Consider the following 21923-nt stretch of genomic DNA (forward strand, 5'->3'; position numbering starts at 1 on the left):
AATATATTTCTATATTTATTATAATATGTAGCAATTTTGCAAATATAGATGTAGAGGTTCATAAATTATGGACCTGTTTTGCAAGTGGGGGAACAGCTACAGCTGAAATATATTTATCAGCATTCAACCAGGGGACATTTTATGTATATTTGAATACTTTGTCCTATACATTTTTTTTTCTTTGTCTTTGTTTGGTATTCTTTCTTTTTTGAATCTGTATTTTAACTTTGAAAATAAATATAAAATTTACAAAAAAATCATCTCTGGGAATATAGAGCAGCAATCCAAAATAGTGGAAGATGTCAAGTTAGAGAATACTAAGCTAGTAGCAGATATACAACAATCCAGGGAAAGTTCTTTTTCCAAATAGGTGCCTTCTTAGATTGACAAATATTTGTATTTTTATTATAATTTATTTATTAAATAATTATATACATGGATAAGTTCCATTATATTAGTTTTAAGGAAGAGATATGCACCTCCTAAAACCTGTTCATGGCTGGATAATGTATCACAAGACAAATCTAAACATGGCCAATTATGGTTTACCCACAGAATAAACACCACTTAATTGTTATTTACAAACCACAATGATTATGTTTAGACACAACACTAACCCAAAGTTAACAAACCATTTTATTGCTGTGGAGAATGTGTAATGAGAAAATTGGGTCTTTCATATGAGCCACAAAACAGGCCAGCTTCAAAAGGAGTTAAAGGAAGAAAAAAATAAAGTCCACATTGAGTTTGGTTATTTCCTATTATATATATCTAAAAAAAATTACACAAATATGAGCTGTCACTGTTGTGACTACTGCCTGTCGATGGCCTTCGGTTAGGCTGAAACAGGAAATAAAGATTTGTCCCATGTTTGGGGCCTAGCAAGGTAATCTAAATAGTTAACAAGCATTTAACATATATACAGTCATGCTCGAAATTGTTGGCACCCGAGAAATTTTTCCAGAAAATCAAGTATTTCTCACAGAAAAGTATGTATTGGAACACAACAAAAAAGGGAGGAAAAAAGCAAATTGGACATAATGTCAAACAAAATTCCAAAAATGGGACGGACAAAATTATTGACACCCTTTCAAAACTGTGGGTAAATAAAATTGTTTCAAGCATGTGATACTCCTTTAAACTCACCTGGGGCAAGTAACAGGTGTGGGCAATATAAAAATCACACCTGAAAGCAGATAAAAAGGAGATAAGTTCACTTAGTCTTTGCATTGTGTGTTTGTGTGTGCCACACTAAGCATGGACAACAGAAAGAGGAGAAGAGAACTGTGTGAGGACTTGAGAACCAAAATTGTGGACAAATATCAACAACCTCAAGGTTACAAGTCCATCTCCAGAGATCTAGATTTGCCTTTGTCCACAGTGCGCAACATTATTAAGAAGTTTGCAACCCATGGCACTGTAGCGAATCTCCCTGGTTGTGGACAGAAGAGAAAAATTGATGAAAGGTTGCAACGCAGGATAGTCCGGATGGTGGATAAGCAGGCCCAAACAAGTTCCAAAGGAATGCAAGCTGTCCTGCAGGCTCAGGGAGCATCAGTGTCAGCGCAAACTATCCGAAATGAAACGCTATGGCAGGAGACCCAGGAGGACCCCACTGCTGACACAGAGACATAAAAAAGCAAGATTAGAGTTTGCTAAAATGTACTTGAGTAAGCCAAAATCCTTCTGGGAAAATGTCTTGTGGACAGATGAGACCAAGATAGAGCTTTTTGGTAAAGCACATCATTTTACTGTTTACCGAAAATGAAATGAGGCCTACAAAGAAAAGAACACAGTACCTACACTGAAACGTGGTGGAGGTTCAATGATGTTTTGGGGTTGTTTTGCTGCCTCTGGCACTGGGTGCCTTGAATGTGTGCAAGGGATCATGAAATCTGAGGATTACCAAAGGATTTTGGGTCGCACTGTAGAGCCCAGTGTCAGAAAGCTGGGTTTGCGTCCGAGATCTTGGGTCTTCCAGCAGGACAATGACCCCAAATATACATCAAAAAGCACCCAGAAATGGATGGCAAGAAAGCGCTGGAGAGTTCTGAAGTGGCCAGCAATGAGTCCAGATCTGAATCCCATTGAACACCTGTGGAGAGATCTTAAAATTGCTGTTGGGAAAAGGCGCCCTTCCAATAAGAGAGACCTGGAGCAGTTTGCAAAGGAAGAGTGGTCCAAAATTCCGGGTGAGAGGTGTAAGAAGCTTATTGATGGTTATAGGAAGCGACTGATTTCAGTTATTTTTTCCAAAGGGTGTGCAACCAAATATTAAGTTAAGGGTGCCAATAATTTTGTCCGGCCCATTTTTGGAGTTTTGTTTGACATTATGTCCAATTTGCTTTTTTTCCTCCCTTTTTTTGTTGTGTTCCAATACACACAAAGGGAATAAACCTGTGTATAGCAAAACATGTGTTCCTGCAATACTTTTCTGTGAGAAATACTTGATTTTCTGGAAACATTTCTGGGCTGCCAACAATTTTGAGCATGACTGTATGTATGTATGTATGTATGTGTGTGTGCGTGTATATGTGTGTGTGTGTATATATATATATATATGTGTGTATGTGTGTGTGTGTGTATATGTATATATATATATATATATATATATATATATATATATATATATATATATATATATATATATATATATATATATATATATATATATATATATATATATATATATATATATATATATATATATATATATATATATATATATATATATATATATATATATATATATATATATATATATATATATATATATATATATATATGTTTAAGTATTTGTCAAGGCTTTTTGAATGGACCTTGCTAATTAACTCTTTCATTCCTGTTTTGGCCCGGCTCAGGGCTTATCCACAGGAACTAGTCAACTTATGACAGCTCATTATTTGTGCAAATTATTCAAATTGCTAATAATTGCTAATAGCCTCCCAAATTCTTTATTAGCAATTTATATATATGTATATATGTATATATGTATATATGTATATATATATCCATTCAGCTTATTCTTCTTACAAAGAATTCAGATCCATCAATTAATTTCACGATTTTATCCTCAAATTTCAAGATTAGCAAGGTTAGATGTAAAGACTCTTAACTCATAACTATGTTTGTCAATTTATAGCCCAAACTCCACTAAAATGTATCAGAAGGAGCTGTCTTTCTGTCTCCTCAAGATTTAGACATTCAATGTTAACTCATAAGGATCACAGTTTCTTAATAAAGGACACTTACGAGGTGCGCACTTCCTTGGTTGATTTCTGGAGATTGGCATTTTTATCCCCAAGGCGCTTGACCAATGAAGCCAGCATCTTGCGTTGATTCTTGACTGCATCCTCCAAGAACTGGTACCTACAGAGATATTATTTTAAACATTTGTTATCAAAAGCTTTTCATGAGTACACAGTTAGTTTAGCAACCACAGGAGAGAGTTTTCCTAAAGTATTTGACATTACAGGGACTTAATGTTAATTGACAGCAATTGGGACCAGAACTGCCATTGTTTAGTGACACAGTCATAAAGTATGACATCACATGATCATGCCACAGAGTGATAGCAATTCTGGCAGTCACAATTGCCTTTAGTGAGTATCACATTGGTAGCTAAAGGAGGATCCACATGAATTCAAGCTTTGACTTTCTTATGGCTTCCTCACTGAAGTCAGCAGGGAGCATCAGAAATTATGATCATTTGATTACAGTATCATTGCCACAGCTGGAACTCCAAGGGCCAGTCATAAGTACAATTTGTTCAGTATTGGCGCAAGTGCAGTCACTGAACAAAGCACTACCTGTATCGATACTCCATTTCAACCAAGGCCAGAGAAAGAAGACTACTGCTAGACATAAAGAAGACAATTTGCTAGACAGCACACAAGTTCAATTATCTTCTAATACATTATATTGAGTTTACCTTTTTTACAAAGTGGGAAAAGGAGAATTAAACTTATGAAAGCTGCTGAATACAGAAATAGTCTATTTTTTATGTGTATTTTAAGCACATTTAATGGAACATGCACATACGTACAACAAAAAATAAAAAGAGAAGCAAGATTAGAATGATCACTTGAAACTCTGTCCCCCAGAAACTGCAGCATTTGCAGCATCCTCAAACAGTACCTATCAGTACTTAAAATACTCAAAATGTTAAATGCTCAGAATCTCAGGAAATAAAACTAAATATCTTAAAATCACCATATTCTTATGTAGATATCATTTTAAAAAATGTGTTAAGAGGAAAGTTCACAACACTGCACAAAGACAGACAGGAGTATCCGAGACCTGAAAGGACTACTAAGCCATGGCCCAGGATTATGAACCCTACACATAAAAACTGCAGAATCATCCAAAATTAATGGGTACAATCTACAGAAAAGCTTACTGGTGATCTTTGTGAGCATTCAGCTGACAGTCCCGGCACGTCAGGGTGTCACAGGTGTCACAGAACAGAACTAGAGGCTCGTGTTTATGGACGGAGCAGTAGATAGTCTTCTCCCTTGCCTGTGATTTGGAGGAGCCTCAACAGAAACAGAAGCAGTAATAGAATGGTTACTTATAGTTTGGCTTGCAGAGACCAAAAGTATAGGACAGGACTTTCAACGGGTGATACATGTACCACCTGTGGTACTTTGCCACATGGCAGGTGGTACGCGATTGCTAGCCAAGTGTAGCAGGGGAGAGGAATAAGCCGAAGCAAGCCAAGCCTGAGGGAGAGGTAGCTACAGGACTGTCTGGGCTTGGTAGAAACTCCAGGAGCCGGCAGAGCTCCAGCTAAATGGTGCTTCCGGAGCTGGAGGTGAACCGAAGAAAAAAGGGGGGGAGAGAGGAGAGGCTATAAAAGGAGGTGGTTTAGGCAGGAAAGGGGGGGAAAAGGGGAGAGGAGAGGTCAGCCGGCAGGGAGGAAACGGACAGAGAAGCAGCAGCTGTTGTTGAAAGAAAAGGTCCCCTGGTTCGTTTTCTCCAGCCAGGAGAATGCAATCAGCGCTGATGAAATAAAAAGCCGGCATGTCGGAAAGGAGGTGGGTTTATTTAGTTCTGGGTCAGCTGGCAACTTGATTGGGTTACCGTACAATTTCTGTACAGTTTTTATAGCGTTTTGTAATTCAGAGGCTCCTTTGTGTGCTTTGGGTATTGGAATATTTTAGTCTGTATTTTAGGCCAGCGCTTTTCAACCTTTTCACCCATTATACCTCTTTCAGGATAAGGCAATGTCAGAGTACCACCAGTGGCCCACCATGGTGTCAAAAACTTGACACCCCCCCCCAAAAAAGGAAAAAAAATTGATAAAGTACAGGTAGTCCTCGACTTACAACAATTTGCTTAGTGACTGTTCGAAGTTACGACAGCACCGAAAAGTGACTTATGACCTTTTTTCACACTTATGACCGTTGCAGCATCACCAGGGTCATGTGATTTACATTTGGATGCTGGGCAACCAATTCATATTTATGAGTCACATTGTTCCAGGGTCATGTGATCACCTTTTGCGACCTTCTGACAAGCAAAGTTAGTGGGGAAACCAGATTCACTTAACCACGTTACTAATTTAATCTCTCTCTCCCTATTTTTCTCTCCCTCCCTCTTTCTCTCTCCTTCTCTCCCTCTCCCTATTTCTCACTCCCTCTCTCTTCTCCCTCCCACCCTCTCCCTTTCTCTCCCTCTATTTCTTTCTCTCCCTCCCTCCTTCTTTTTCCATTTCTCTCTCCCTCTCTCCCATTGTCCCTTCCTTCTTTCCTTCCTTCCCTCCCTGTTTTTTCCTCCATCCCTCGCTCCCTCCCATTGTCATTTCCTTCCTTCCTTCCTTCCAAATCCATTTTTACCAAGAAACCTGATGCCCACTTAAGTCTTTATGAAGCACCGGAGGAAAGTTGGGGAAGATCTATCAACGATACTCGGAGGTTGCCAGCTCATTTAATAAGCTTTATTCCAGCAACAGAAACACCTCATATTCGCTCAGTCGATCCATGTGCGCCAACAATGCTGCTGTGGACCGCGGGGCAGGAAGGCGCCCTTCACACGGGAGGGATGGACGTCACGCCAAAGCGCCCTTCGCCCCGCTGCCTTCTGCAGATGCGGCTGGAGTCCCGGGTGGGGGGAGATCCAGGGCTGAGGCGCACTCGGGGAAGCGCACGGCAGCAACTCACACCAGCTGCTCTTGGGGGACGGAGGCACAAAGCCAGCCAGACAGGGCTCAGAGTGGTTGACCATCCCGGACCACAGCTACGCTTCCACCTTTCCCAGGGCGGCCCCCACAGACAGAGTGCAGCACAGGGAAGATGCAGCAAAGCTCGTCCCGGATCCTCCTGCTGCTGGAAGCCTGCGGTGGTGGCATAACGGGGCTTGCAAAAAGTGGGGCGGGCGGCGGTGGCTGCTCACGGCGCCGGCCAAGGCCACTATCAAGCTCCGGGCTTGACAATCAACGAGGCGGGGGGGGGATCCACACAGCAACGCGGCTACCCGGATTTGAGCCGCCGACCAGAGGAGAGCACTGCTGATCAGCAACATTCTGCAACCTTCTCTCGGGGCCGCTAGCACAGTCAGCTGGGAAAACCGGTGCTTTTGAGCAGGAGCAGCTTATTATTATTATTAATTTTATTTGTATACCGCCCTTCTCCCGAAGGACTCAGGGCGGTGAACAGGGCAATACATGTTAAAAGACAGGATACAAAAATTAAAAAAGATTAAACAAGTGCCCAGAACTCTTAAATAGATTAAAACGCATTTAAAAGTAATAAAAACCCAACCCCCTCCCATCAGGCCAGGCCAGCTTGTTCAAAGAGATACGTCTTTAGATCGCGCCGGAAGGAGCGAAGGTCGGGCGCCATCCGGAGCTCAACCGGAAGACGGTTCCATAAATCCGACGCGCCCACAGAGAACGCCCTCCCCCTGGGGGCCACCAGTCGGCATTCTTTGACCGGTGGCACCCTGAGGAGACCCTCTCTGTGGTAGCGTATTGGGCGGAGGGAAGTTGATGCCGGCCACAGGTGCTCCCCAAGGTATTCCAGACCCATGCCATGTAGGGCTTTGTAGGTCAATACCAGCACCTTGAACCTCACCCGGAAGACAACTGGGAGCCAATGCAGATCACGGAGCAGGGGTGTAACATGGGAGTATCGGGAGACTCCCAACACAACTCTCGCGGCTGCATTCTGTACCAGTTGGAGCCTCCGAGTGGTCTTCAAGGGCAGCCCCATGTAGAGAGCGTTGCAGTAGTCTAAACGAGAGGTCACGAGCGCATGAGTGACCGTACGCAGGGCATCCCGGTGTAGATAGGGCCGCAACTGGCGCACCAGGCGAACCTGGGCAAAGGCCCCCCTAGTCATGGCCACTATGTGATCTTCCAAAGTAAGCCGTGAATCTAGGAGGACTCCCAAGTTGCGAGCCCCATCTATGGGGGGTAATAGCTCACCCCCCATAGAAAGAGATGGGATATTCTGAATATCCCAGGATGCCGGTATGCACAGCCACTCAGTCTTGTCGGGGTTGAGTTGAAGTCTGTTCCTCCCCATCCAGACCCGAACCGCTTCCAGGCAACGGGACATCACGTCGAGGGCATCACTGGGGTGGTTTGGGGTCGAAATAAAAAGCTGGGTATCATCAGCGTACTGATGATACCCAACTCCAAAACCACAAATGATCTCACCCAGCGGTTTCATGTAGATGTTGAACAGCTGTCAAACCCCGGGCTCCCAGCTGACTGACAGCCCTGAGAGGTTGCCGACGCTCCCGGCTGTTCAGCAGCATCGGGGCTGCTCACTGGGACTTCCAACTGGCCAGTGGCGTCGGATCCAGAGTCCCAGCCTCCCAGCTGATCGGCGGAGCAACGAGCGGCTGGCAGGCCAGGTAGCCGGGTTGCTGCGCGGATCCCCCCCCTCGGTTGATTGTCGAGCCCGGGGCTTGACAGCCGCTCCTGCTCGAAAGGCAGGGCTTGGCAGCCTGTGAGGCACTCACTCGGGGCTCTCCCGGGGCTGGCAGGCTGAACGGGGACTGGCCTCCCCCTCTCCACGCTAGAGCGGCACCCACGGAGGTGGCCAAGGGCAAGCAGGGGAAGGCCACTCCTGCTCAAAAGGCAGGATTCAGCAGCCAGCGAGGCGCTCGCGCGGGGCTCTCCCAGGGCTGGCAAGCCAAATGGGGACTGGCCTCCCCCTCTCCGCGCTAGAGCGGTATCCGCAGAGGCAGCCAAGGGCAAGCAGGGGAAGGCTGCTCCTGCTCGAAAGGCAGGGTTCGACAACCAGTGAGGCGCTCGTGTGGGGCTCTCCCAGGGCTGGCAGGCCGAATGGAGACCAGCCTCCCCCTCTCCGTGCTAGAGCGACACCAGCAGAGGTGGCCAAGGGCAAGCAAGGGAAGGATGCTCCTGCTCGAAAGGCAGGGTTTGGCGGTTGGCAAGGTGCTTGCGCGGGGCTGTCCCAGGGCTGGCGGGCCATGGGGGAGGAACAGGCCGATCGTCTTACTGGTACCTGGGACTCTGACGCACCTTCCCAGCCATGTGTGCCCCAAAGAAGCGCTGATCAGAAGTCAATCCGGTAGCTGCACAACGAGTCCCTGGGGAGGGTGGGGCCTCGCTCTGCACCTGCCGGCGCCCTCTGTAGGATTTTTGCAGGCTGCTGCCAAGCAGCATGCTTTCCGGCAGCAACTGAGCTGGGAAGGAGCGGAGCGCAGGCGGGGGGAAGAGGAAATGGGGGGAGGTGGGGGGGGAGGAAGGCGACACCGCGTACCATCAGCCAGGTGCTCGCATAACCACCAGTGGTACACGTACCATCAGTTGAAAAGCCCTGTTTTAGGCTAGCGATGAGTCCAAAGTGTTGACTTCCATTGGTTTAATCCCTTTAAACATATGTAATTAGTTTTATCCTGTTATCTTGAGTCTGTCTATGGCCTTTAGAAAGTTTTCTTTGAAGGTAAACAGGTTTAATTTTAAAGCTAAAGCTTTTTGCAATTGCTGAGCCTTTCAGTGAGGGATTGCAACATTGTGACACAGCTGAGGCAGCTTAAAGAAAAAACAAAACACCGGAATTTGGGGGGTTTTTTTGGTGAGCCTTTCTTGCTTTGCACTTGATTCCTGTGTCTTTAAGGGTACAGGGAAGGGATTTGGGGGGGGGGGAGAGGGGTGCATTGTTACTACACTGTGGAAGCAGAACTAAGAAGGGCTGACCAGCTAGCTCAGGGATGTACAAAGTTAGAAACTTTAAGACCTGTGGACTTCAACTTCCAGAATTCCTCAACTAGCCATGATGGCTGAGGAATTCTGAAAGCTAAAGTCCACAAGTCTTAAAAATGCCAAGTTTGAAGACTCCTGAGCTAGCTGGTAGTGCTGCATATTAATAAACATGGATACATTCATCATACATTTGTCAGTGCAAAGGGAAAGTGATTCAGCAAAGGAACAGCCACCAAAGAAATTAAAACTGGTACTTTTTTTCCTTTTTTCCTACTGTTTGTAATATTTTATTAGATTATAGAATAAAATACAAAAGCAAATAGGACACAGTGGGGAGGAAAAAGGGGGGAAAGTGAAGGGGAGAAGGGAAAAAGAACAGACCTCCTCTGTTGCAGTAGAAGGAAACATTAACGTGGAACCTCAACTTTTTACTTTTCCATATTATAAACTAGCCATTTCTATAACAACCAATGAATCTAATCAGTAAAACCCAAAATCCTCCCCCTTTTTTAAGTCATCACGTTTTTGACACCTTGCTAAGCACTGGTGGTACTCAAATATTGTCATGCCCTAAAAGTGGTACAATCTCTGATAAGGTTGAAAAGCCCTGGTATAGGAGATGCCAATGTGTATATGAAAACAGCTTATTTCAGTGTACCAAGTGTAGTAAGGTTAGAAGGATGTTCATTACTTTTCTCAGCCACAATTATTTGTATGCCTTATCTGTTTAGCATATTCACCAAGTCAAGTTTACATTTTTTTTCATACCTGTCTCTATGATTAGTATCATGAGGCCTTCTCTTTGTGTTACTTCATACCTGTGGATCGGACTGTATGGTCCTTAGTGTACTTCACTCTCTGATGGGCCTCCACACATGTCTCACACAGAGGCTCTTGGCACTCCACACAAAAGCTGGTGGCAGGAGCATTATCCTCACAACTAGTGCAACACTAATAGGAAAAGGCTACTGATTAATCAATCAAATAATAATGATAATGATAATAATGGTAATAATAACAATATTTTTTTTAAAAAGGTCTCATCTCCAAGTCTGGAGATGTAAAATAGACAAGCCACAACTATTACCTGATTAGCATCCCTAGCATCGCCAAGAGCTTCCGTGTCACCATCCCTCAAAAAGTAATTCTCCACAATGTCTTTAAGATAACATTGATGCTTGCAAACTGGACAATCAACCACTGGGGGATAAAAAAGGAAATTTAAAGTCTACAGGTGTATAGAACAAAAGCAAATACTTCTTTTCAAATATCATTCTAGCTATATTTTCAGCAACTTTTCCTGATGGCAACTGATCACTTTACAGTTAAAACCAGCACTTTGAATTGTATTTGGAAGCTTATTGGTAATCATTTCAAGGTTCAGAAAATTATATAATCTAACATGTGAAGATCTTTGCAGTTACACTCACATCTATTGTCAGTTTCCAATAGGAGCAGGCAAATAAAAAGCATGTGAGAGCTTGCTTGCTCGCTCTAGATGTATTCTTAAGTCTAATAAACTACATCTATGGTTGATCAAAAGTTTTTAAAATATAAAGGGTTGAAAAACTTTATTCTGTCAAAATACTGCTGAATTTTTCTTTGTTCAAATTTCCTGTTTTCTATAAATTTTGTTTATAAAAATTCAGAGTAATATTGCTACTAACATTACTGATTACTTATATTTATGTCACACTCCTGTCAGAGATTATCTATGAGTATGACCAATGCCATTTCGGTTCCATATCTGAGTCCAAAACCTGACTAAAAAGAGTCCAGATAATCTTTTTCCACCAAGATTCTCTGGAGTTGCAACGCCACCACCTTCTCAACCACCTTTCCTAGAATGGGGAGATGGGAAACTGGAAGAAAACCATCCAGAATGGTAGGGTCCAGCAATGGTTTCTTGAGTAGGAAGCAATCTTTAAAAATCAGGGGACAATCCCTCCAACAAAGATGAATTCACCACCAGATGGAGTCACCCATATGATACCTAAGAGGCAGCCTTAACCAGACAGGAGGGGCATAGATTAAATGCACACATGATGGTGTTTGCATTCTGTAGGACTCTCTCCACTTCCTCAGGTCCAACAGAATCAAACTGATCCCAGATATTTGGGTAAAACTGCTTCCCGGGCCATCTTCACAGGATTTGCTAACAAGCTTGGTATCCAAATGGGAATGAATCTGAGCAATTTTATATGTTCAGAGAATTCCTTCACACAACTCTGAAGATGGATCTTTGGGCCTTCCTTTTCAAGGAGTCTGGGTGAACCTAAACAGGACCACCGGGTAGCATTCCGTGGATGCAGTAACAGCTTCATTTTCCTATAGACATCTGGACTGTTTTTAGCTCCCTCAACCTCAATATTATTTATTGCTTTTATTTATATAACTTGCCTTTTGTCTAACTTTTTCTAAAACACTTGTCTTTAGGACTTTCCAGACACCTGTTTCAATTTCTACTAGTTCAAGGACAAAAGAATGGGAAATATGGCAATATTTTGTTTATTTGATAAAATTATATAAAAAATGTTCTTAAAAGCACATTCAGAGCCCAATATTTTTTTCTTTCCATTAGCTGGCTTTCTTATCTGTTTATTAGCTTGCAAGCACCAATGATTGACTCCATTGGCCTCTCATTTGTACACTTATCTGACATGCAGGCTCTCAAAAACAGATATTCTTCTTTCTCTTTTCTCCCCCTCTCCCTAGCCATGTCCTCATTGATTGCAGTTACTTAGTAATCAAAGTATCTTCATTATGTCAGATCCAGCAGCTTGCATCAAGTAATCTTATTCTTAGCCATTTTACAAAAGAAATGCTTACAACAGTGCTTTGTCATTTAAATTAAAAAAGAATCCTCTAAAGCACTCATGACATCACAGGACATACTGGGACTTTTTCCCCTTAGCCAGCAATGGGGTGGGCACGGTTTCCACATTTGACATGCCTGATCTAAAGGTTTTTCAAAGGCAGTATCAGGAAATAACTCATTTTCAAATTATGGTGCATCACCAGGAGAATCTGGGATACAGTTGCAATTTCCATGCCAGAGCAATTTTATGTTTTAAATTTTGCTTAGAAAAAAAACTTGTTCAGTTCAATAAAACCTTACTCAAATCTTCTGGTGTTATTTGATCTAGATCCAATTAAAATCATTTGGAATTTATTGAACATAATAGCAATTATTTGCTACCATAATTTAAACTATCTTGTTGGAACTGCACAAGAAAAATTTGCCTCATTTTTTTAACACACAAATAATATTTACATACACATGCATATACATGCGTGCATCTCAGTTTCATCTCACTGTAAATCCTGGTTTCTTGCTCAGACATCCTGCCTCGCATCCTTCCTATAATTCACAGTGGCCCCATCCTAAATGATGACATTCTGTCCCCTTAAGAGATTATGGGGCAGAATTCGGCAAGGCAAAAAGCAATGTTTTCAATAGATGAACCAAGAAAATTAAGTCTGATAGGGTGTGTATGAACATACCTACCACCAGATGTTGTTCAGGGAATCAAGTTCTATTTACATAAAATAGTCCCAGAATTAAACTTTTAAATACCACTATCTCACAACATTCATCTGCAATAATCAGCGCAATATTATCTCCTATCATACAGTAGTAATGTTTTAAAGACTGAAACAACAACAAAAAAGTATGTGAAACATGACTTCCATAACAGAAAAACTATCCAGAGGTAGAAGAGGCCCTACAGATGTCATACATACCCAAATAATGTGCCAGACTAGACTAGTTAATAGTTTAATCAGAAGCAGCTTCATATAGTCAACGTAACTACAATCTGCTATTTACCAGTAGCATAACCATGCAGGAATAAGTACACCTTAGATTAGAATATGGCTGAACATGTATCAAATTAAAATCATTTCTTAGGTTTGTTAAGATGTCAATGTAGAAATTGTTTTGCCTGGGAACAACTTTGCTTTAATACTTTCTCTCACCTACCTTATTCAGTTACACATTGCCCTTCTTTGAAGCATATGAGCACAAAGTCACAGTTCTGGGGCAAATCTACCTTCATCAAAATGTATTTGACTAGACCCTCTAATCTTGAACAAAAGTGAATCTTTCAGGGAAGAATAGAAAACAGCTGCAGGTAGTATATCTAAATATGCAAATTATTTTAACTACAGCTTATTTTGCTCTCATTTTCATTTGTACATACTTTAATATTATGTGATTAGCTCTAAATAGAACCTAAGGAGTGAATAACATTATTTCACAATGTCTTCTCAAGCTTCAGTTCCGATGATGTACACTATACTTTCTTGAATATTGAATATAAATGGTTGTTAACCAAGTTTCCATCAATTTGAATTCTGTTTCCCAATCAAAAGACATTCACAGGTAGCATAATATGAGAGGATAAAAATCTCCTGATGTAAGTGCTTACCCTTTATTATTCCTGGAGACAGGAAAAATCGGTTTAGGGTTTTTTTGTGTGCTACTTTGGGTACCATTTACTCCCACTAAAAGGCCTACTCCAGTTTTTCATTTTTGGCAGCTTGTACACATGGACTTCAAGTCCCAGAATTTTCCAGCCAGCATGCTGTGCAAGAGTTGAAGTCCACACAAGTAGACAAAATTGATAAACTCAATCCTGTAAAATCCCAATAGGAAAATAGTTAAGCCTTCACTTCCCTATTACCTCCACAAAATAGGAACCTGTGCACTGCTTTTAGCAAAAAGAAAAATTAGAAAAAGATATGTTTTTCTCAAGCCATGCACAGTAACCTGTTTGCAATAGGAAATGGATACCCTTAAAAAAATCTATTCAAATCTATAACCTAGCCTGCAGCTCTCAGAGAGAAATTTATCAAGGGAAGATGCAGTCCCTGGCAGAAGATAGCTATTGATCTCAAAATGGTACTAAGGACGTATTGTATAGTTCTTGTTTTGCTATGGCTGCTCTTAGATAATTGAAACTCCCATAAAACTATTGAAGAGACTTTGTCTATTCTTTCTTTTCTTGCATAAGTTACATCTATGGAGATGTAATTAAAGGGTCAACACCAGAATCAGATCTGACATTTTAAGAACTGGAAAAAAACCTGCATTGCTGAATTGGTGCTTCTTTCCCCATTTCTCGTTGCTTTCCACCTATCAGAAAGCCTATATAGTAACTGCCTGATCAACCAGAGGTCTGCTGGAGCAGAAGTCCCCAACCTTTTGGGCACCAGGTATCAGTTATGTAGAGAGCTTTTTCCGCAGACCGGAGGGGCCATGGTTTAGTGTGTTGCCTGGTGGATGGGGCTCCGCTTGTTTGTGGGACCCGGTTGCTGGCATGTTGCGGCCTGGTATTAGTCCACCGACCGGGTATTGGGGACCCCTGTGCTAGAGTAGGGCTCTGGTCAAATGAACATGTGGACTTTAAAATCTTAGCTCTCTTAAGTGTGCCAGACATTCATTCATTGGGTTTTTTGGAAATTTTGAGAACCAATGTCAGAATTGCCATTATTTGCTAGCTGCTAGTCTGTGTGTGGGGGGGGGGGGGAGGCCTGCAGAAGGAGGGAAAATGCTTATCTCCAGAGACACCATCTCAACATCTCAAGGTCAAAGCGCTGAGAATGAAATGCAACTGGCTGTTGAAGAGACAGTTCCCAAAACAATTTATTCAAATACTATTGGACAAAAAGGGACTTGAAAGGGGGTGGACCTGGGGAAGAACTGAACAGATAAAGTTAACTGGGAAAAGTCAGTTTTGACTTTGCTATATTGTAATCCACTTGGTCTTTAGTAAAGTAAACCTTTTACATCAAATGGAGTCAAGGATCATTCTTACTTAAGGGACCAAGTTAGGGCAGGACTGGCAACCAGTTTAGTCTACTGCTTAAGCCACCAGGCTAAAAAGTGGGAGATAGTCCTGTGTTAGGCATGAAAGCCAGCTGAGTGACATTGGGCCTGTCACTCTCAGTTCAACCCACCCTCCCCTTGTTGTAGGGAAAAATAGGAAGATGTGTTGATATGTTCCCCATATCAAGCTACTTATAAAAATAAAGGCATGGTATAAATAAAACTATTTTTAATCACACTTTTATTGTTTTTATAAATAACTTAAGTCGGTGAACATACTAACAGTCCTTTTTCACACAACTACCCTGTGAGGTGAACTATGCTGAGAGATATTGGTTCAAAGTCACCAGTCAGCTTTCGTGTCTAAAGTGGAACTAGAACTGTTTCCTGGTTTCTAACCTGGTGCCTGAACCACGAGACCAGGGGTAGGCAACCTTGGCTCTTTTATGACTCATGGACTTCAACTCCCAGAATTCCTGGGTCAGCCATGCTGAGGAGAGGTTTCCATGCTGAGCCATGCCGGCTCAGGAATTCTGGGAGTTGAAGTCTACAAGTCATAAAAGAACCAAGGTTGCATACCCCTGCACTAGACCAAACTATTCTGAAGACCTGGGATTTCTCTTCCCCTTTTATTTATAAGACAAGCAATGTTTAATTCAGTAGTACAGATTTCTTTTCAGTCAAGCAGCACTTAAGCTAAGACTTAAACAATTATTTCATCCCTTTTCTCCTCCACTCTCCTGCTGCCTTTCCACTTCTTTTGTGCTAAGGAGGCAGCAAATCAGTGACTTGATTTATGAATAGTTGTTCAAGCATTACTAAGTTAACTATTTTTGCCTATAATGTAATTAGGTTCAAGCTGTACAATTACAGGGAGTGCAGAATTATTAGGCAAGTTGTATTTTTGAGGATTAATTTTATTATTGAACAACAACCATGTTCTCAATGAACCCAAAAAACTCATTAATATCAAAGCTGAATATTTTTGGAAGTAGTTTTTAGTTTGTTTTTAGTTATAGCTATTTTAGGGGGATATCTGTGTGTGCAGGTGACTATTACTGTGCATAATTATTAGGCAACTTAACAAAAAACAAATATATACCCATTTCAATTATTTATTTTTACCAGTGAAACCAATATAACATCTCAACATTCACAAATATACATTTCTGACATTCAAAAACATAACAAAAACAAATCAGTGACCAATATAGCCACCTTTCTTTGCAAGGACACTCAAAAGCCTGCCATCCATGGATTCTGTCAGTGTTGTGATCTGTTCACCATCAACATTGCGTGCAGCAGCAACCACAGCCTCCCAGACACTGTTCAGAGAGGTGTACTGTTTTCCCTCCTTGTAAATCTCACATTTGATGATGGACCACAGGTTCTCAATGGGGTTCAGATCAGGTGAACAAGGAGGCCATGTCATTAGATTTTCTTCTTTTATACCCTTTCTTGCCAGCCACGCTGTGGAGTACTTGGACGCGTGTGATGGAGCATTGTCCTGCATGAAAATCATGTTTTTCTTGAAGGATGCAGACTTCTTCCTGTACCACTGCTTGAAGAAGGTGTCTTCCAGAAACTGGCAGTAGGACTGGGAGTTGAGCTTGACTCCATCCTCAACCCGAAAAGGCCCCACAAGCTCATCTTTGATGATACCAGCCCAAACCAGTACTCCACCTCCACCTTGCTGGCGTCTGAGTCGGACTGGAGCTCTCTGCCCTTTACCAATCCAGCCACGGGCCCATCCATCTGGCCCATCAAGACTCACTCTCATTTCATCAGTCCATAAAACCTTAGAAAAATCAGTCTTGAGATATTTCTTGGCCCAGTCTTGACGTTTCAGCTTGTGTGTCTTGTTCAGTGGTGGTCGTCTTTCAGCCTTTCTTACCTTGGCCATGTCTCTGAGTATTGCACACCTTGTGCTTTTGGGCACTCCAGTGATGTTGCAGCTCTGAAATATGGCCAAACTGGTGGCAAGTGGCATCTTGGCAGCTGCACGCTTGACTTTTCTCAGTTCATGGGCAGTTATTTTGCGCCTTGCTTTCTCCACACGCTTCTTGCGACCCTGTTGACTATTTTGAATGAAACGCTTGATTGTTCGATGATCACGCTTCAGAAGCTTTGCAATTTTAAGAGTGCTGCATCCCTCTGCAAGATATCTCACTATTTTTGACTTTTCTGAGCCTGTCAAGTCCTTCTTTTGACCCATTTTGCCAAAGGAAAGGAAGTTGCCTAATAATTATGCACACCTGATACAGGGTGTTGATGTCATTAGACCACACCCCTTCTCATTACAGAGATGCACATCACCTAATATGCTTAATTGGTAGTAGGCTTTCGAGCCTATACAGCTTGGAGTAAGACAACATGCATAAAGAGGATGATGTGGTCAAAATACTCATTTGCCTAATAATTCTGCACTCTCTGTAGTAGCTATTTGTAAACACACACACACACACACACACACACACACACACCAATTAAGAATTAAGCAGGACATAATTATACTTGAGAGGCACTTTTGGTTAGCAGGACATTTGTATTCTTTGATCTTCCTCTGGAAAATGATCTCACAACGGATTATCTTCCTACACGTTGTATGGTCACTCCCTTTTTTCAGTGGTCTTCTGGAAATCCTTCAGCAATTAGCCTGACTCTGGAAGAAGTTTGTCTTCAGCAGTTAAAGCATCCAAAATTATCATAATATCTACAGTGTGCTCAGTTTCCCAGAAAAGGGGAGAACACTACAGCATGCTTGCCTGATTCGAATAGCCCACCAACCAGTTTTCTCCTTCTATCCAATTAAGGGCTTAAATATTGTATACTTTTACTGCACATAAAGAGGGTATTTGTGCCCTGAAGATCTGATTTAGCTCTGTATGCAAGCCTTTAAATTTTCAGAGGGTTACATAACCCATTCTGAAATTTGGGCAGTCTTGGGATTTTTTAAGTGCCAAGATGAAAGATAATCAGGAACCAGATTACATTAGAAAAATAAAAATTAATCTTATAGTGCAAATGTGGGAATACATGCACATACTGTGGTCCTTATTTCTGGCAAGTAACTTTGTGTTTCACTCAGGTTGCACTAAAGACTCATTTTTAACCTCATTACAATCATTACAATCTGTACAGTTAACAAAACAATAAACAAATCTTAAGATCATGAAAAATTGAACACCCTTCCAGACACCAATAAATCCCTAAAAGGTACTTCTTTGACTCTTGTTACAATGCAATCCTCTGTGTTTGAAGAAAATCTCCATTCAGGAATTTGCTATTACATTACTGTAAAATGAGGTGGATTTTCAAAAATTACTTTTTTATTGAATTAACGTTAACTCAGAAATGTAACTACAAATAAGTGTCTGAGACTGATGTTATTAGGGCTTGATGATGCTACTCCCCATGATGTATCCAAAATACATAGTATTTTCCTCTTTCCACCAATTCTTTTAGTATGTAGAATCTATACAGGCTACATGATTGTCATCCATTATCTTTTTAAAAAGGTGAGATGACCTGACTATTATTATTAATTATTATTAATTTTATTTATATACCGCCCTTCTCCCGAAGGACTCAGGGCAGTGAACAGGGCAGATGTATAAAATACAAAAAACACAAAAGTTAAAAGGAATTAAACATCTGAACAGATACATTTGGGAATGTTGGGAAACACAGGTATGTTCAAATTCCTCTGATCACTGAGCGCTAAGACTTCCCTTCCACAGCAATTTGCCCTCCCTCTCATTTTTAGAATTTCTTACATATCCCTCACTTTCTCACTCCTTACTTTACATGTCAACTTCTCTCTAGGCTTCTAAAAGAGAACAGATTTGTTTTATTTCTGGAAGAGGAGACAAGTTGATATTATTCCACTTTTAACTGTATTCTGAAGTTTATCTTTACCTTTAGATGCAATAGCATTGTTTTGCTTGACTGCAATATGCAAAACATGAGTTCCTGTTATTTATGTGAGATTCAATCACCTCTCCAGAAAGTAGTTTTGCCCAAAAGGTTGCTTTAATTTTCAGTTCTACAAGAACTAGATCAGATATGGCAGGATCTGTCTCCCTTCTTTCTGCTCCTGAAACCACTCTCATTTTTTTTATTATGCATCATTTTAACTTGGGAGATGCTCAAATGAGAGCTGGGAGGATGAACAAACAAACCACATCAGGGAAGTCTGCAGAGTTCTGAATTAGGCAAAGATTACTGCCCCTATGTTCTGAATGATAGATGGTTTTCCCACTACCTGGTGATATGCTGAAAAGGTATAGTAGTTAAACTAGGAAGAAAACCAAAACAAATTATCTTGCATAGAAGGAATGATACAATAAAAACCAGGACACACTTAAGCAACTTTTCAGAAGAGAGGGAGAAGAAAGGAAGACAGGACTGATAACAGGACAAAAAATCTTGTGCCATTGTGCTAGATAGCACTTGAACACAGCAGTATGAAACAACCCATTTTTTGTCATCTAAACTTTTTTTGGGGGGGAAGAGGGGGCATATGACTTTTGTTCAAAAATACAAGAGATGAAGATCAGAAAAGAACTAAAAAAATATTTTTATTCATTCTTTAAAATTCCAATATTTCTGGTTAGATAGGAAATACCCAAATGTACTCCATCTTTTTAGAAAAAAAATACCTACATCCAATATACATTTAGAATCTTAAAAATAACATGAATGCACATTTCCTATGAAATTATAATTAGCATTTTGTAGTTAGTTCATTTGTAAAGGTAGTCTTCCTTGCTATAAACTGTCATCAGGATTTAAATTGCATCACCCCTTTTATAAACTATCCATTTCAATCACTTTAGAGAATTAAAAGTGGTGCATTTTCCTTATACTGTTTTTCTTTAACAATAATGTATAATCCACATAAAAACAGATGATTCCTAACTGTACGTCCTAAATGCAGAGAAAGCCCATGATCTGGGCTAATGCCTCCTTAAGTAACACCAGCTGCCTGCAATTAGTGCAGGTTCGCATCCCACCAGGCTCAAGGTTGACTTCCATCCTTCCGAGGTAGGTAAAATGAGGACCCAGATTGTTGGGGGCAATAAGCTGACTTTGTAATAATGCCGCTTGGGGGGGGGGGGGCGAAAGCCCTAATAAGCAGGCATATACATAGAATGAAGGCTATTGCTAGGCACATTGATTTGTGCTTTAGTTTGTAAGCCACCCTGAGTCTTCGGAGAAGCGCGGGATATAAATGGGATTTTAAAAAAAAATTTAGCTGCGATTACGCAAGCAATATAAATTTGAGGGGGGCTGCCCCCCCAATACTATGAACTAGCTAAAACACGGGTTTGCGATTTTTCAGCCCGCATGTCGTGAGAATACGAACAAACACACGGGATTAAATAAGCTACTTCCTTTCAAAAATGAAGAGGCGGACACTTCGAGAGGTTTTCAGCCTGTTGATAAAAGCAGCCTTACGACTTAAAGAGGGGGTGGGGGCTGTGGCGTCCCCCTCGCCCATCCCTCGTAGGCTTCACTTCTCGCGATACGCGCTCCAGGACTGTGCACGCTCGACTCGTCGGAATGCGCATGGCTACGCCCCTCCGACTGCACCTCCGCCGCCATACATCAGTCCTCCCCGAGCAAGCCAGACCATTCCCCCTCCCCAAGCCCCTTATCAAAAAGAAGCAAGCTAATGCAAACTTCCCCTTGCAACAAGTTCTGTCATTAAGGAACCCAAAATGCACAGCTGGAAGAAAGATCCAAGGACTGAACCCATTCACCCACCGCCCCCACCGCCGCCTCGTGTTTCCTCCACTACCCTCTCCCGCCTTCATTCACCGCCCCTTTTCCTTTCCTCCATTTTTTTTCACACCAATCTACAGACGTCCTCAGCACAATCGCGCGGGCCTCCCACCCCACCTCCCTCGCGTAAACACACCTCATGCAAGCCTCCCCTTATGCGCGGGACCAACCGCAGTTAAGAAGCGGATTAGTCCATCGGGAGACAACTCTCTGGTACGGCAAAGAAATAACGGGGACAGGAGAATAATAAAAGCTCTCAGCAAAAAGCACGTTTGCATTCTCCGCCCATTGCAAACCTTTTTTTCTTGTCCCTTGCAGAGAAGGGCCAGCATCCTCTCCATCATTTACCCCAGAAAGAGTTCCCGGGCTCTCCCTGCCCAAGCTCGCCACTTCCAGGTCTCTTACCTTGCCCATCCTTGTTGTTGCCGGCCGAGACAGGCTCGACTTTGATACACTCCTTGCAGACGGTGTGGAGGCAAGGAAGGAGCCGCGGATCACGCTCGGAGCGGAGCCGCTCTCGGCACACCCCGCATTTCTCTAGCAAGTCGATACCTTCCACGTTGAGAGGAGCAGAGGAGGAGGAGCGTTGCTTGTCCCCGGCGGTGCCGCCTCCGCCAGCTTCCGCCGGAGCAGAGGCCGTTGCAGTCCCAGAGGCCGACATCGCCGTCCCGGAGCTAGTACTGCTGCTGCTACTTACTGTCGCCGCCACCGGCACCAAGCCGAAAAGCCGCGAAAACGTAGGCGCGAGCAGGTGTGGACCTCGCGAGTCTTGGAACCGCTGAGGCCTCGACGGCACAGCACGCGAGGTCGCTAGACAACGAAAGCAGCGCGCGCAGCTCACAGTCACAGAGGAAGGCCTGATTCTGTCCCCGCTTGCTCGCTTCGGTGCCCCTCCTCCTTATGCCCCTCCCACCTCGCCGACTGAACCACGGGTAATTTGAGGAGGGGACGGAGGGGGAAGAGAGCAAGCTGCTTAGTCTTTTACTGTTCTCCGCCCAGTTGGACCGTATCTTCAGAAAGGGTGTTTCATTATAAATAGACATTCAATCCAGCCAATAGTCAAAGGTTGTTTTTTTTTAAAGGAAAGTTCACGTAAAAGAGAAAGATATATCTACCCAATGGAATTCGGCT

General features: G+C 42.4%; 1 protein-coding gene across 3 annotated transcripts in view; it reads right to left on the reverse strand.

Annotated features, from left to right (window-relative positions):
- Nucleotides 1-21678, reverse strand: part of TRIM28 (tripartite motif containing 28) — a 38796-nt gene extending 17118 nt beyond the window's left edge. For all 3 annotated transcript variants that reach the window (XM_081346421.1, XM_081346420.1, XM_081346419.1), the window contains exons 1-5: nt 21198-21678; nt 10263-10375; nt 9994-10126; nt 4400-4535; nt 3253-3369 (exon numbers count right to left, since the gene is read on the reverse strand). In XM_081346421.1, coding sequence (XP_081202547.1) covers nt 3253-3369; nt 4400-4535; nt 9994-10126; nt 10263-10375; nt 21198-21453 — 755 coding nt within the window. In that variant the 5' untranslated portion in view covers nt 21454-21678. The remainder of the gene's footprint in view (nt 1-3252; nt 3370-4399; nt 4536-9993; nt 10127-10262; nt 10376-21197) is intronic.
- Between the last annotated feature and the right edge of the window lie 245 nt (nt 21679-21923).

This window comes from Vipera berus (assembly GCF_964194415.1).
Source record: "Vipera berus genome assembly, chromosome: Z".
Lineage (NCBI taxonomy): Eukaryota > Metazoa > Chordata > Lepidosauria > Squamata > Viperidae > Vipera > Vipera berus.